Source organism: Alligator mississippiensis, chromosome 11 (genome assembly GCF_030867095.1).
Source record: "Alligator mississippiensis isolate rAllMis1 chromosome 11, rAllMis1, whole genome shotgun sequence".
NCBI classification, from domain to species: Eukaryota; Metazoa; Chordata; order Crocodylia; family Alligatoridae; genus Alligator; species Alligator mississippiensis.
Window position 1 is genome coordinate 8,468,726 of NC_081834.1, and position 13,216 is coordinate 8,481,941.

General features: G+C 43.8%; 1 protein-coding gene across 2 annotated transcripts in view; it reads left to right on the forward strand.

Moving 5' to 3' along the window:
- The window catches only part of IGF1R (insulin like growth factor 1 receptor), a 257,041-nt gene that overhangs the window by 211,769 nt on the left and 32,056 nt on the right, over positions 1 to 13,216 (forward strand). For both annotated transcript variants that reach the window (XM_014605993.3, XM_019477496.2), the window contains exons 8-13: positions 405 to 643; positions 4,413 to 4,580; positions 4,812 to 5,016; positions 9,797 to 10,083; positions 11,666 to 11,802; positions 12,508 to 12,667. In XM_014605993.3, coding sequence (XP_014461479.1) covers positions 405 to 643; positions 4,413 to 4,580; positions 4,812 to 5,016; positions 9,797 to 10,083; positions 11,666 to 11,802; positions 12,508 to 12,667 — 1,196 coding nt within the window. The remainder of the gene's footprint in view (positions 1 to 404; positions 644 to 4,412; positions 4,581 to 4,811; positions 5,017 to 9,796; positions 10,084 to 11,665; positions 11,803 to 12,507; positions 12,668 to 13,216) is intronic.

A 13,216-nucleotide genomic window follows, 5' to 3' on the forward strand; every position in this document is an offset into this window, starting at 1 on the left:
TGCTGTTTTTTCCTGCTGACAACACTTACACACCCTCTCTCCTTTGAGTGGGAATGATTGAATTGCAAATGTCTGCTCCCACTGATAAATTAGGCAGCAGCTCTCCTTTTGTGGGAAAGGAAAGGAAGCCAGGGGTACCCATGTCTCCTGAGACCCCGCCTTTGCAGTAACTACTGAGTCTAAATCCCCCAGCTAAATCCAAACTCCGAGTTTTATAGCACTTGGAAATAAAAAGATGAGCCCAGGCGCTGGGATTCTCTGTTTTTTATTCTGCTATAAAAAGCAAATAAACTTTTTTTATTAGTTTCATTGGACAAGGCTGACGTGAGATTCCCTCATGAACGTTTGAGTGTTTTTAAGAGAAAGTAAAAGTACAATCTGTGCCACTTTTTTAAATATTTCAGACCGTTCAAGAATGTGACAGAGTATGATGGGCAGGATGCGTGCGGCTCAAACAGCTGGAACATGGTGGATGTCGACCTGCCCCCAAACAAAGAGAACAACCCTGGGATTTTGCTGCAGGGACTGAAACCTTGGACTCAATATGCCATTTATGTCAAGGCTGTTACCCTCACAATGATGGAGAACCACCACATTCACGGAGCCAAGAGCGAGATTGTGTATATACGCACCAATGCTGCAGGTAAGATCCTGGGCTTTTGGTGTTATGGCCTTTAAGGAACGATGGGCATTCTTGCACGTGCTCTGGGGGTGGAAGGCGCTTTAATTAGAGCACCTCCGAGTTAAAGCGCCCCTGCTGTCATTTTGAAGTGCAGGGATGCTGATGCATGAGATGCAAGGCTGGCTGGAGTGCGGTAATTACCATGCTCCAGCAGGCTCCATTAATTGAGTCTGCTGCCATGTGCTGCAATTGCAGCACGTTGGAGCAGCCTCCCGGCTCATGTACAGGCATGCTATATGCCCCTTATTAGCCTTGGATTTTGGAAGAAAGGTAAGTGGATGGGAAAAGTCACCAGCTTTTAAATGGCTTAATAATCAGGAAATTCATTTGAGGGGCCTGGTGTATTTTCATAGATTTCATAGACATTAGGGCTGGAAGGGACCTCAGAAGATCATCGAGTCCAGACCCCTGCCCAAGGGGCAGGAACTCAGCTGGGGTCATAGGATCCCAGCAAAATAAGCATCCAAATTTCTCTTGAAGGCGTTCAGTGTAGGTACTTGACCCACCTCTGGTGGCAGGCTATTCCAGACCTTGGGGGCTCAGACAATGAAGAAATTCTTCTTTATGTCCAGCCTGAAATGGTCTTGCAGGAGTTTATAACTGTTTGACCTTGTCATCCCTTGGGGTGCTCTGGTGAACTATCATTCCCCCAGATTCTGGCGAACACCCCTGATAAACTTCCAGGTGGCCATCAGATCGCCCCTGAGCCTGTGCTTTTCCAGGCTAAAGAGTCCCATAGCTCTCAGCCTGTCATCATAAGGTCTGTTTTCCTGACCTCTGATCATCACCTCTGAGCGTGGCTCTTCTCTGGACTCTCTCAAGCTTCTCCTCCTCCTTTTTGAATTGTGGAGCCCCAAACTGGACACAGTACTCCAACTGCGGCCTCACCAAGGCCGAGTACAAGGGGAGAATGATGTCCTGGGATTTGCTTGAGAAGCATCTATGGATGCAAGCCAGCGTTTTGCTCGCTTTACTAGCTGCAGCATCACATTGAAAGCTCATGTTCATCTCATGGTCAATGATGACCCCCAAGTCCCTTTCATCTGTGGTGCTAACCAGCATAGCACTGCCGAGCCTATAAGGATGCTGCAGGTTTTTCCTCCCAGGGTGGAGAACCTTGCATTTTTCTGTGTTAAACATCATCAGGTTCTTGTCCGCCCATTTCCTGTGCCCGTCAAGGTCAGCCTGGATTGCCCTCCTGTCCTCAGGTGTGGATGATGCTTTACCCCAGAGTTTGGTATCATCAGCGAACTTGGCCAGTCCGCTTCTGACTCCAGTGTCCACATCACTAATGAAGATGTTGAACAATATAGGTCCAAGAAGGAGGACCCCACTCCTCCCAGGGCACCTTGACGATTGACTTCTGTCAACCGCCACCCTCTGGGTCTGACCACGGAGCCAATTCCCTAGCCAGTGGATCGTAGTGGACCCGAGGCTGCAGTTGGCCAGTTTTGCCAAGAGGTGATGATGGGATACCAGGTCGAAGGCTTTTTTGAAGTCGAGATATATGACATCAATCTCCTCTCCCTTGTCCAGGTGATAGGTCACCTGTTTGTAAAAGGAAATAAGATTGGTCAAGCAAGACCTACCTGCAACAAACCCATGCTGGCTATCCCTTAGGATGTTGCCGTCGGCCAGTTTGTTAAGAATGGCCTCTTTAATTATCTTTTCTAAGACCTTCCCCGGGATAGAGGTCAGGCTGATGGGCCTGTAGTTTGCCGTATCCACTTTCCTCCCTTTCTTGAAGATAGGCACCACATTGGCCTTCTTCCAGTCTTCAGGCACTTCACCAGAGCACCAGGAGCTCTTGAAGATCCATGCCAGGGGCTGGGCTATGATGGTAGCCAGCTCCTCTAGTACCCTGGGGTGTAGATTGTCAGGTCCAGCTGACTTGAAGGTGTCCAGCCTCTCAAGGTGTTCCTTCACAAGGTCAACATTGATTGAGTGCAGGGAATCTCCCTCACCCAGGCCTCCCTGTCCTGTAATGGGGAGGGGCGTCCTATGGGACTGATGAAAGACCGACGCAAAGTACCGGTTTAATAGTTTGGTTTTTGCCTGGGCGTCAGTTGCAATTTTAAGAATATTGCACTTTGTTACGGTCAGTATCTATTTTATATTTTTTGCTGAAAATACAGCAGTGAGAGTAGGCAAGGGTTTCCTTTCCAGGTACAGAAAGGAGCACAAGGCTCTTGTTCCATAGGACTGTAGTATGCTTGTCCTTAACACCCAGTTCTTGGTACTATAGCACAGCACAGGGTGATCTTGTTCCCTTCTGCTCAACCTGGTGCCCTCAAGCTTCCAAAATGTGTTTTTTATAAACCTTCAAATAGCAGAGCATCTATCTGTGTTAAGTAACTGAAAAACAAAATGGGCTCAGTATGTCAATTTTTGAGACAATGGGGGTGAATCTCTGGTGCTCTAAAGTCAGGTTCTAGCTTTGTCTAAGTTTTGCCCATCATTTTCATTTCTGCATGAATGACTAGCTTACGTTTGGTTTTTTGGAGGGTAATAAATATTAGGCCATCTTGTTTACCTTGGAAACATTCATGTTAGTCTCAGCTATGTTCAAAATTGTTGCATTTCAGAACGGCAGTCCAAGTGCATTAAACCCTGAGTATATATAGTAAAAGAAAAGTTATGACATTTGAAAATACATTTTTGCCCTAGATCTCCTAAAGCAAATCCGACTGATCCTGTAGACAGTGTTTTTTCTAGTACACGCAAGATAATTCTGTATTGGAGCAAGTTTGTGGAGACACTGAGCTCTACAAAAGCTTAAGGTGATAGTGCCATATAGGTGAAAGGGTATCTTGCACTGTTGATCATTCAGGAGCCATGATATGACAAAGTAAAATCTTGAAAGTTTATCACTGTTCTTCAGCCTTGAATTCAACAAGGCCATGATGGTACTGAGTGTAGGCAGAAACAACTAAACTTTTTGTTTGTTCAGAACTAAGAAAAGACCCATTCTGCATATTTTATTTTTTCTATATATTTTGCGCAAATGTTAGCTGAAAATTGCTGGCCATTGTTCATATAACACAACAGCAGCAATGCAAGAAGTGTCTGATGCATATACTGACAATAAATAGACAAGGAGAGAATTTACAGATTAGAAGATTTTGCCTCAAGAAAGGGCTCTGTGTTTCTATAGGCACGCAGTTGAGGCTGTTTGTTGCTGTGGATTGTTTTCTCAGAAGTTCTCTCGGCACCTCGAAAGTTGTGCCATTTGTACTTTTTCATGTGAAACCAAACTAAATTGATATAACTTTTTAGTGTAGATAGTTGCTTCGTTTAGCAAGTAGTAACTGAAAAGCATATTCTGCTGTTACATGAATTGAAATTTCTCTGACTTGCGTAGACTTAAGAGAGTCGCGGTGTCATTAACTATAGCTTATACAGATACAGATTCCATGCCAAATTCTGGGGCCGTTATTTAGGTGGTATTCCCAGTGAAAATTAGTGGAAGATCTCCTGTAGTGAGGATTGCCAGTTTTGATCCTTTGAGGTCAACTAACATTATCAAATGCAACTTCAGTTTGTCGCTCTGGGGCAGTGGCTTTTAATACGTTCACATCCATAAGCTTATAGGGAGATTATGGATGCTTTTTCCCATGGTGAGATGAGCAATTTTTTCAAAATGGTTAACTGGGGATCATTGGTTTCTCAGCCTTCTCCCAAAAATCTCTCCTTATGGATTATGCCTATGTGGTTTTTTTTCCTTCCCCAGTGCCGTCTATCCCTCTGGATGTTATTTCCGCATCCAACTCTTCTTCCCAACTCATTGTGAAATGGAATCCACCCTCTCTCCCCAATGGCAACCTGTCTTATTATATTGTTCGATGGCAACAACAGCCCCAGGACAGTTACCTTTACCGGCACAACTACTGCTCCAAAGGTAAGGGAGTGGAAAATGGGTTTGTGTTAAAATGCCTTAGATGCATACTTGTCGGTTTGCATTATTCACGTAGGTCAAAGCTTGACCATTCATGTGCGCATTGTAGTTCCCTGTTTCATCATGTCTCTATGAATAATGGCAAATGGAGGTAGAGGGGTTGAATATGGTTTGTTACTATACCCATTTGTAATGTTAGAGGGGAAACACAATCTCTACTTATTTCTTCTCAAGATAAAGTCCCTATTCGGAGATATGCTGATGGGACCATTGATACAGAAGAAGCTACTGAGCCCACCAAGCCAGAGGGCTGTGGGGGAGAGAAAGGACCTTGCTGTGCCTGTCCCAAGACAGAGGCAGAAAAACAAGCAGAGAAGGAGGAGGCAGAGTACCGGAAAGTCTTTGAGAACTTCCTCCATAACTCCATCTTTGTCCCCAGGTAAGAGACATTGGCCTTTAGCAGTCCTGGCCTGGGGGAATGATACAAGTTTCCCTTGACTGGGGGAATGTTACAGATTTCCTTTGGCACAAGGTATTGAAACTTGAAAGCATCTTTGGATAACACCTGAAACACGTCAAAACATTGCCTCACAAGGAACAAGGCAATTTGCAGTTGTCCTACTTCTCTAAGGCTCTACTAATTTTCACCTGCCTCTTCCTATTTTAGCTAATTGCAAGGGTCCTTACCTGTATTGTTCAAGGACCTTTTTGCAATTGTTCCTTTGTAGAATCAAGGGTCACTTAAGGAGTTCTTCGCTTATAAGAGTTTCAAAGATGAGCACTACATGGCAGACAACTGGTTTCAAACATGATCTCTCTCTCTCTTCCTCCCCTTCTCCCCACCTTTTAAGTACTTAGGTAACTCATCATGAAGATTTAATCTGACCTTAGAAATTAAAGGAGTACTCGTGCCTTGTAGAATTAAAAATGGTTGCCCTTTCTAATTCGTATCTGCGCTAATTATGGAGAGTGTGTTAAGTTTCCAGGGCTCTTTCAGCAGCTGGGAATTAATTGTACTTTCTCTTTTATGGTGAAGGCTGCTGCTTACATGTTAATGGAGGCTTACCCGCTGAACTGCATTTTATATGGTGTCTTGGAGCAGATACTATTGAATTCTTCAGTGGTTTGATACTTGAGTTTCTAATTTACCTTGTGTGTGAGCTGTTTTTACTTCAGATAATTGGAGCATGGAGCCAGCACACTGTGTACAAATGCTGTATTGCTATGGAAGCAGTCAGATTTTGATCACACATGGAGTCTCATTGTCTCTCTTGGCTGGTGCAGAACGATGGGAAATCAGCGTCTAAGGGACTTTTAATGTGCAGTCTTTTGAGACAGTAAAGCTAAGTCTCAGAAAGCCTGCTCTCTTCACTAGCTTCATCTTTAGTATTTTTATTTAGGGACGTGTTGGACTGTAAGCTCTTTTGGGGCAGGGACTGTCAGAATACAAGCCATAAATAGTGCTGCCTTTTAGCGGAAGTGTTGCATTGTTGCGCTGACTTGTGCTGCGTTTCAGACAACATCCGGAGGTAGCGTTAGCTACTGATACGTTAATGGGCCGGGTCCTGTGCTGGCCGGTTACGGTGCGTGTCAGTCGTGAGCAGTCCATGTGATGTAAACAAGAGGTGGCTTTGGCCCAGGAGTCTCTGAAAGGCATGTGCAAGCTATACCTTGCCAAAGGTCGCACAATATTAGTTTTACAGAGGAAAAAATGTTTGGCTTGAGCTTTGTCATTTGAACAGCTTTACTAAGTTTGCATGGGATAAACTTTCCTGGACCTAACTGAGGAAGAGAAGGAAGAAGGGAAGCTTGAACAAATTATTAACAATTTTTACCCCTATATTGGACCTTTCTAAGATTTTAAGTGGAACGACACATGCTGGGTGCTTTACTATATCCCTCCATGGCCCCCACCCCAGCTTATTTGTTTTTAGAATTGGAGGGGTGGGGTGCGCATGCACACATGTGCACATGCACACGCACGCGCACACTCCCTTCTTTTCACTGACATAACAGTGGTAGCAGATGGGATCCAAGACTTGTAGCAGAGGAATTAAGTGACTTTTAAGAAATCTGAATGTCAGGGAAATGTGAGATTATGACCTGGTGAGATTTCTCCTTGGGACAAATCTAAGCAACTCGTTCCTTGCAGATGTCTATCTTTTCCTTTTCTTTCCCGCGGGGGAAGTTGATTCATATGTCAACACAAGCTTCATTAGACGAGGTTGTGCTTCCAGCACTCTACCTGGACCTTCCCGGTCTTTGGGACATCATGAAAAATACAGCAAGTAAATAAAAGAATCTGACCATGTGGTTTTCAGGTTACTTCAAAACTTGCAGTAATGTCAAGTTTACTAAAAACTTGCAGTAACCCATCACACCTGGGGTAGGATGGGTACATACAGAACCGCTTGTAGTGCTGAAGCTGCCTTTACAGCACTGTGGGAGCTATTGCTCTGCCCCTTTTCCTTGATTCCCTAGTGCAGAGAGAGAGTAAACCTGCGCATCTTGGATACCATAACTTTTCAAATGAGCCCAAGATGGAAGAGCAATTAGATTTTGCACTAAGTTGTCGCTTTCTTTTTCTTTCTCTCAGTTTTTTCCCCCCTCCATTCAGGTTGGTTTTTATTTCCTTATCTTTTGCTCTTCTTTCTTTCACTTGGAGGCTAGGTGGATTTTCATGTCCTTTTACCTCAAGATCTGCTTTTATTTTTGGCTGCCTAAGTTGTTTCTCAGGTACTAATTTTTTCCTCATTTGGGTGTTCCAGCAAAACAGCCAGTTGCTTGACAGAAAGTCATTGATGTCCAGTCCCTCAGTATTTTAGTTATGTTTACCTTGTGGTTAATCTGTGGGTCTCTGTCTCTCCCTAACGTGACTATATCTTTTTTATTTTATTTTTTTTGCCTGCACATTCTGTATCTATAATTTATTTTTTTTAAGGTAATGTAGTGCCCTGTTTTACATGTTTTTAGTGACTGCTATAGAGCAAACCTTTATGCATCCTATAAAGGCAGTGGTAGGTAAAGCAGTGCCTTTCAGCCCTCTGATCACTACAATGTGCTGTTATGCTGACCTGTACCTTGGTGGTGGATGATGATGATGATGATTATTATTATTATTTTTAATTAAAAATATTTTTAATCTCATGTCTTTGTCCCAACACTGTGCAACGTTCTCTTTCAGCGACAGACATCCTAGTGCTTCTGTATGGTCCAAAAGTTCTCGCACTGTTGAGGAAGAGTGAGGGAGTGAATGATGGCTTTGCCTACTCACAGCACTGCTAGACCTAGCCATTTCAGTAGGTATCATCAGAGAGATTTCATAGGCATTAGGGCTGGAAGGGACCTCGGAAGATCATCGAGTCCAGCCCCCTGCCCCAGGGGCAGGAAGTCAGCTGGGGTCAAAGGATCCCAGCAAGATAAACATCCAGATGTCTCTTAAAGGTGTCCAGAGTAGGTCCTTGCACTACCTCTGGCATCACTCTGTTGTAGGCCTTGGGGGCTCGGACAGTGAAGAGGTTCTTCCTTATGTCCAGATGAGGGCTTTATGCTGTGTTCGCTAGGAAATTCTCCCATTTTGTGCCAGAATGTGACTTGGCTACATAGATCACGTGGGGTGTTTGTGTTGCCAGTTAACGAAGAGATCCTTTGCCTTATCTGCTCTCTCTGCTGTGGTTGATTTAATGTACGTGCTGCCACCACCAAAGGATTTTAGAAACTCTCTCATTGAACTTTAAAGCTTCATCCAGCTTCTGCCTATAGATCCCTAAACCAAACTTACCTGAGTAAACTTGCAGCTCCTTTTCCATGGGGTGGAGTAGGCTATGGCTCCTAGGATGAGTTGGGTTGAATGAATGTGTTTCCATGCTGATGGGATACTTTTTTGCTCAGTTTCCAAGTCTCATGTCTTGGATCAGGGAAGTGTTGAAATAATTACCATCGCCATTATAATCAATAGACCCAGCAGTGGCCTAGTACTAGGCGGTCGTATATGCTATGTGAAAGGTGGCACAACGAAGGAAACATCTCTGGTATAGATTCTCTGCTGATTTTTCTTAGTCACCTTGCCTTCTGGGTGTTCTGCTCATTCAGAGTGAAATCATGACAACTTCATTGACCAGGACTGAATCAGGAAACGGTCAGCCTACTTCTGCGGTCTGGGTTTGTGTGTAGAGAAACCCCAAACTGAAGAGCGCGTGACACCTCTTATGGACCAGTGACGTGCTGTAGTTGGAGTCGTTCTGTCATTTGCATTTTTTCTCCTTAGCAACAACTGACAGATAGGTCTGTTCTCCACTGGCAGTCCTCAGACTTGAAACAGATTGCATACTTTTTACTTCGGTGCAGAGATTGACTCTAGATGTGTGTGTGTTTGTCTCCGCAATGACAATTTACAACATGGGATCTTACAAGTCAGTTCTAAAAGTTTTTTTATTTGGTAATTTTAGCTTTCCTTTTTTTCCCCTGTATAGAAATACTTGTGGGCTGTTGAGTCACAAAAGCTGCTCAGTGGACTCTTTTTCAATACACACCTGTATTACCATGCTGATTTTTCTAAAGTCAGAAGGTTGGCCATTGGTACAGGCCTTGCTACAGAAAGGTGTAGTATAGAAGGAGTACAATTGTCACAAGTGCACAGCTGTTAACTTTCACAGTCTGTTTCCTCAACACAACAAATTAAGAAGCTTCTAACTATAATAATTTCATCCTAACTAAAAAATTATAATGGAACCTAGGAGGCTTACAGTTCTTGCTTATTCAATAGATTCATTTTCTTGCTAAGCTTTTAAATCTGTGACTTCTGGTTGTTTCTTTTTCCCTCCAGCATCAGCAAAATCAAATACAAATCAGATTTGCTTCTTTCATAATCTTGGGTTCATATTTGCCATTGAGCATCATGTCAGCTCTGGTGAGGTCAGCGGAAGTCTACACACTCACTTGGGACAGAATTGGGGCCTAAAAGATTGTTTTGATCTCTTTCTGAAGTGGACAGTTAAAGGGTTTTCTAAGCATACAGCATATTCACACCAAGAAATGAGCTTCTGTTGCTATTGCTTTGCAGTTCCTTCTCCTTTCATTTTTCTGTTCTTTTTTTTATCTCTGAAGCCAATTAGATTACTGTCTCCTGTCTCACAGTTTTCTTCCCTTTTTGTGGGGTTGGCTTTACAAGTTAACCTATTCAGTGGACCCTTTTCTACATATACCTTTGTTCTCTGCAGACCTGACCGGAAGCGCAGGGACGTGTTTCGAGTTGCAAATGCTACTCTTGCCAGTAGGAACAGGAACACGACAGGGACTGATCACTTTGCTAATGCTTCTGATGCGGAGGAGAGTGAAATGGAGTACCCCTTCTATGAGACCAAAGTGGAAGGCAAGGAGAGGACTGTGATCTCCCACCTCCAGCCTTTTACTCTTTACCGGATTGATATTCACAGCTGCAACCATGAAGCGGAGACCCTTGGCTGCAGTGCTTCCAACTTTGTCTTTGCAAGAACCATGCCTGCAGGTACTGTCTGAAAAGTCTCTAAAGCGTGAATTTTATTTTACAGAAGATGCTTGTATCTCATACAGAAGAACTGCTTTGGAAACCAAATAGAAAACAGTGCTTCTTTAAAGGGTGGGCGGGTGTAAAATAAATCAAGTGCATTATGCAGCTATCGTGCTGTATCAGTGCCTGCTAGGGGTCCATCACTCCAGAGTCTAGGGGGCAGTTCACTTATCAGGAGAAGGCAAAGCAATTCATTTGCCCAGAAAGTTATGCAAATCAACTGGGGAGTGGAAGGGGGTGTTGACAAATTTCTTGAGCCCCAGGGTCAGGTTTGGACAGAAGGTGTGATTGCATCTTTCCTGTCATTCTCAACAGAAGTAGGGAGAGAAATTTCCATCAGTGAGTTCCCTTTTTACCCAGTTCTCGCTGAATGGTTTGCCACATGTTTGTGGCTTACTGATGCATATGCCATGAAAACCAACTGCTGCTTCTGTCACAGAAGTGATTGCATTTGTCCAGTCTGGGAACATAATACTGTGTCACTTTCATGACAGTTGCAAGCAACCAGCGTAGTGCAAACGGAGAATACGGATACCATTCTCCATTCTGGCCCCTACTGATTTTTCATCTGAGAAGAATGAATCTGGTTTTAGTAAGAGCCCATGTGCAGTCAGCCAACGCTTATAACACCAGCAGGTATCTGGTTTCGTTTTGAGGCAGAGCAGCAGCAAGTCAGCTTTGTTTCTGGAAGCCCTGTGATATTCCAGGTCCAGCGATGGGCAGTGTGGTGCAGAAGCATTGCTTATTTGAAGGAAGCAGGGAGATCTGCAAGATCAGGGGAAAGGAAGCAAACGTTCCCAAATTCTTAGCCTATGGTTCTCAGAAGCGGAAGGCTTTTACGAGTTTCGTAGCGTTTGGCACAGAGTGCCTGTGTTATTGAAAGTGTCCCCTTTTCCTCTGACTGAGCAGCATTCATATGTGCAGCAGTCTGTGGGGAGCCGCTTGTCTTAGTTCCAAAACCAAAAGCATTGGTGGTAGGATAAAGCAATAGACTGCTCATGTCTCTCCATCATAAAAGTCATGAGTGGACATGCTGCAGGACATCTGGATTCTGGTGCAGACCCCATCATGTACCTGCTTTCCTGCTGAGCCACTCTTTCTATGTTTGTGGTACTGACACTATTCAGCAAGTAGCTCAGCAGAAATGTAACAGCAACTGCTGCTGCGATGTTGGACCTTTTAAAGCTGTTTGCTCGGACTGACTTCCCTCCCTGCTATTAAGAGGTCTGAAAGAACCAGTTGCTGCAATAGACCAGGTTCTTCACCCCTGCTTTGTGTTCTAGCATTTAATGCATGCTAATGTTTGGAGGCCTGCGTACTGCCAGCTGTGGCAGTCGCAGTTCAAAGAATGCTAGGCTCTCCAGAAAGCCCCTTGCAAGCATTCCTTGCTCCCTAGTTATTTGAACAATACTTACTGCAGTATTTTGGCCCCTCTGGAATTTTGCCTTTTATCTTTTTCATCACTCATTCCAGCAGTTGTCTCCAATTCAGACAGGCCCCAGTACTGCCTTTACAATCAACTCTTGTAATTGTGTTGTAGAAGGAGCAGATAACATTCCAGGAGCAGTAACGTGGGAAGTGAAAGAAGAAAACACCATCTACCTGAAGTGGTCAGAACCAGCAACCCCAAATGGGTTGATACTCATGTACGAAATCAAATATGGGCAACATGGAGAGGTGAGGATTTGGAAGTTTTTATACCCCTCTATTTGAAGTAATGACAAGCAGAGCCACCTTATTTATTCTGTGGTTTTACCAGACCAGGCCTAACAGGCTATCCAGGGGCAGACAAGGGTGAGAGTGCAAGTGGAGGTAGTGGTTTTGTTTTGAGTCTCTGCTTAAGGAAAGTCCTAGCATGGCATTAAGAGTTTTTGTCTTACCACTCAGGTTGTGGGCACTTGTGGTTACATGCCACATCTCACAGTAGCAGGAAGTTTAGCACGATAACCAAGACCTCCCGCTTCCTGGGCAACTGGTTTCATCACTAAGTGGCAAGGCAAAGAACGGTTTTGTGTGTTCTGGTCAAGGTGTGACTTATGGCCAGAACAAAAAAGTAGCTTTCTAGCCTGTCTTGCAACCTACCTGCGAGACATTTTTTGTGCCTGTTTAACAGATGGGTAAACTAAGGCATTGAAACATAAAGCGTGCTGTTAATGGCAATAGTTCTGACCATAAAAAACCGTAATCCTGTTTCCTAGCCTGCAGATCTAGCCATTAGTGGATTCCAAGTATCCCTCATTTGAAAAAAGGGTGTTCTGATTTCAGTTTAAGAAGCCAGCTTACATCATGAATGTATGCAGCCCAGCAGCCTGATTGGGTTTCTGTGAAGTACAAGCATAAAAAAATATTTATATGAACTGCAAACTGCTCTTGTTCTTTCAGGAGAAGCGGGAATGTGTTTCTAGGCAGGAATACAAGAAGCTTGGAGGAGCAAAACTAACCCATCTGAACCCTGGAAACTTTTCTGCCAGGGTGCAGGCCACTTCTTTGGCTGGCAATGGGTCCTGGACTGAGCCGGTATCTTTCTACGTACAGCCCAAACGTAAGAAGAAAGTGATAGGATGTGTTTAGCTTTGTATCCTAAGTTTTTTTTTTTCCCCTTTTTCTTGTTGCGTTTACATGTGTGATTGTGGGGAATCGAAACATCCTCCTTATTCTCACGGCATGCTTTCTCACTGCTGGTAACTTCAAGAGTTAGTTCTGTGTTCTCTTTGTTGGAAAATTCCTATGTATGGAAAGACTATGAGTCCAAGTCCTGTTTTCTGCTCCCCTATAAATACACATATATAGACCCACATATAGAGAGGTAATGAGGGTATACAAACACATTGTTAAGAGTGTGTTGTCACTTTGATATACTAATTGTGGGTGGAAAAGTAGTTTTGGGATAATCATGTGGCAGCATGACCCATTGGAATCTGGAACTGATGTTACCATTTGGCTGACTTAACCTATGCTATAAAGTGTGTGAGAAACTGCTTTAAGAGCTTCTTTTCTTTCTAAAAGACTTCTTCTCCCTACCACCTACCTCATGTCATATCAATATCAGACAATTCATTGATGTGAGAGGGAGCAGTGCTAAATAGTAGAA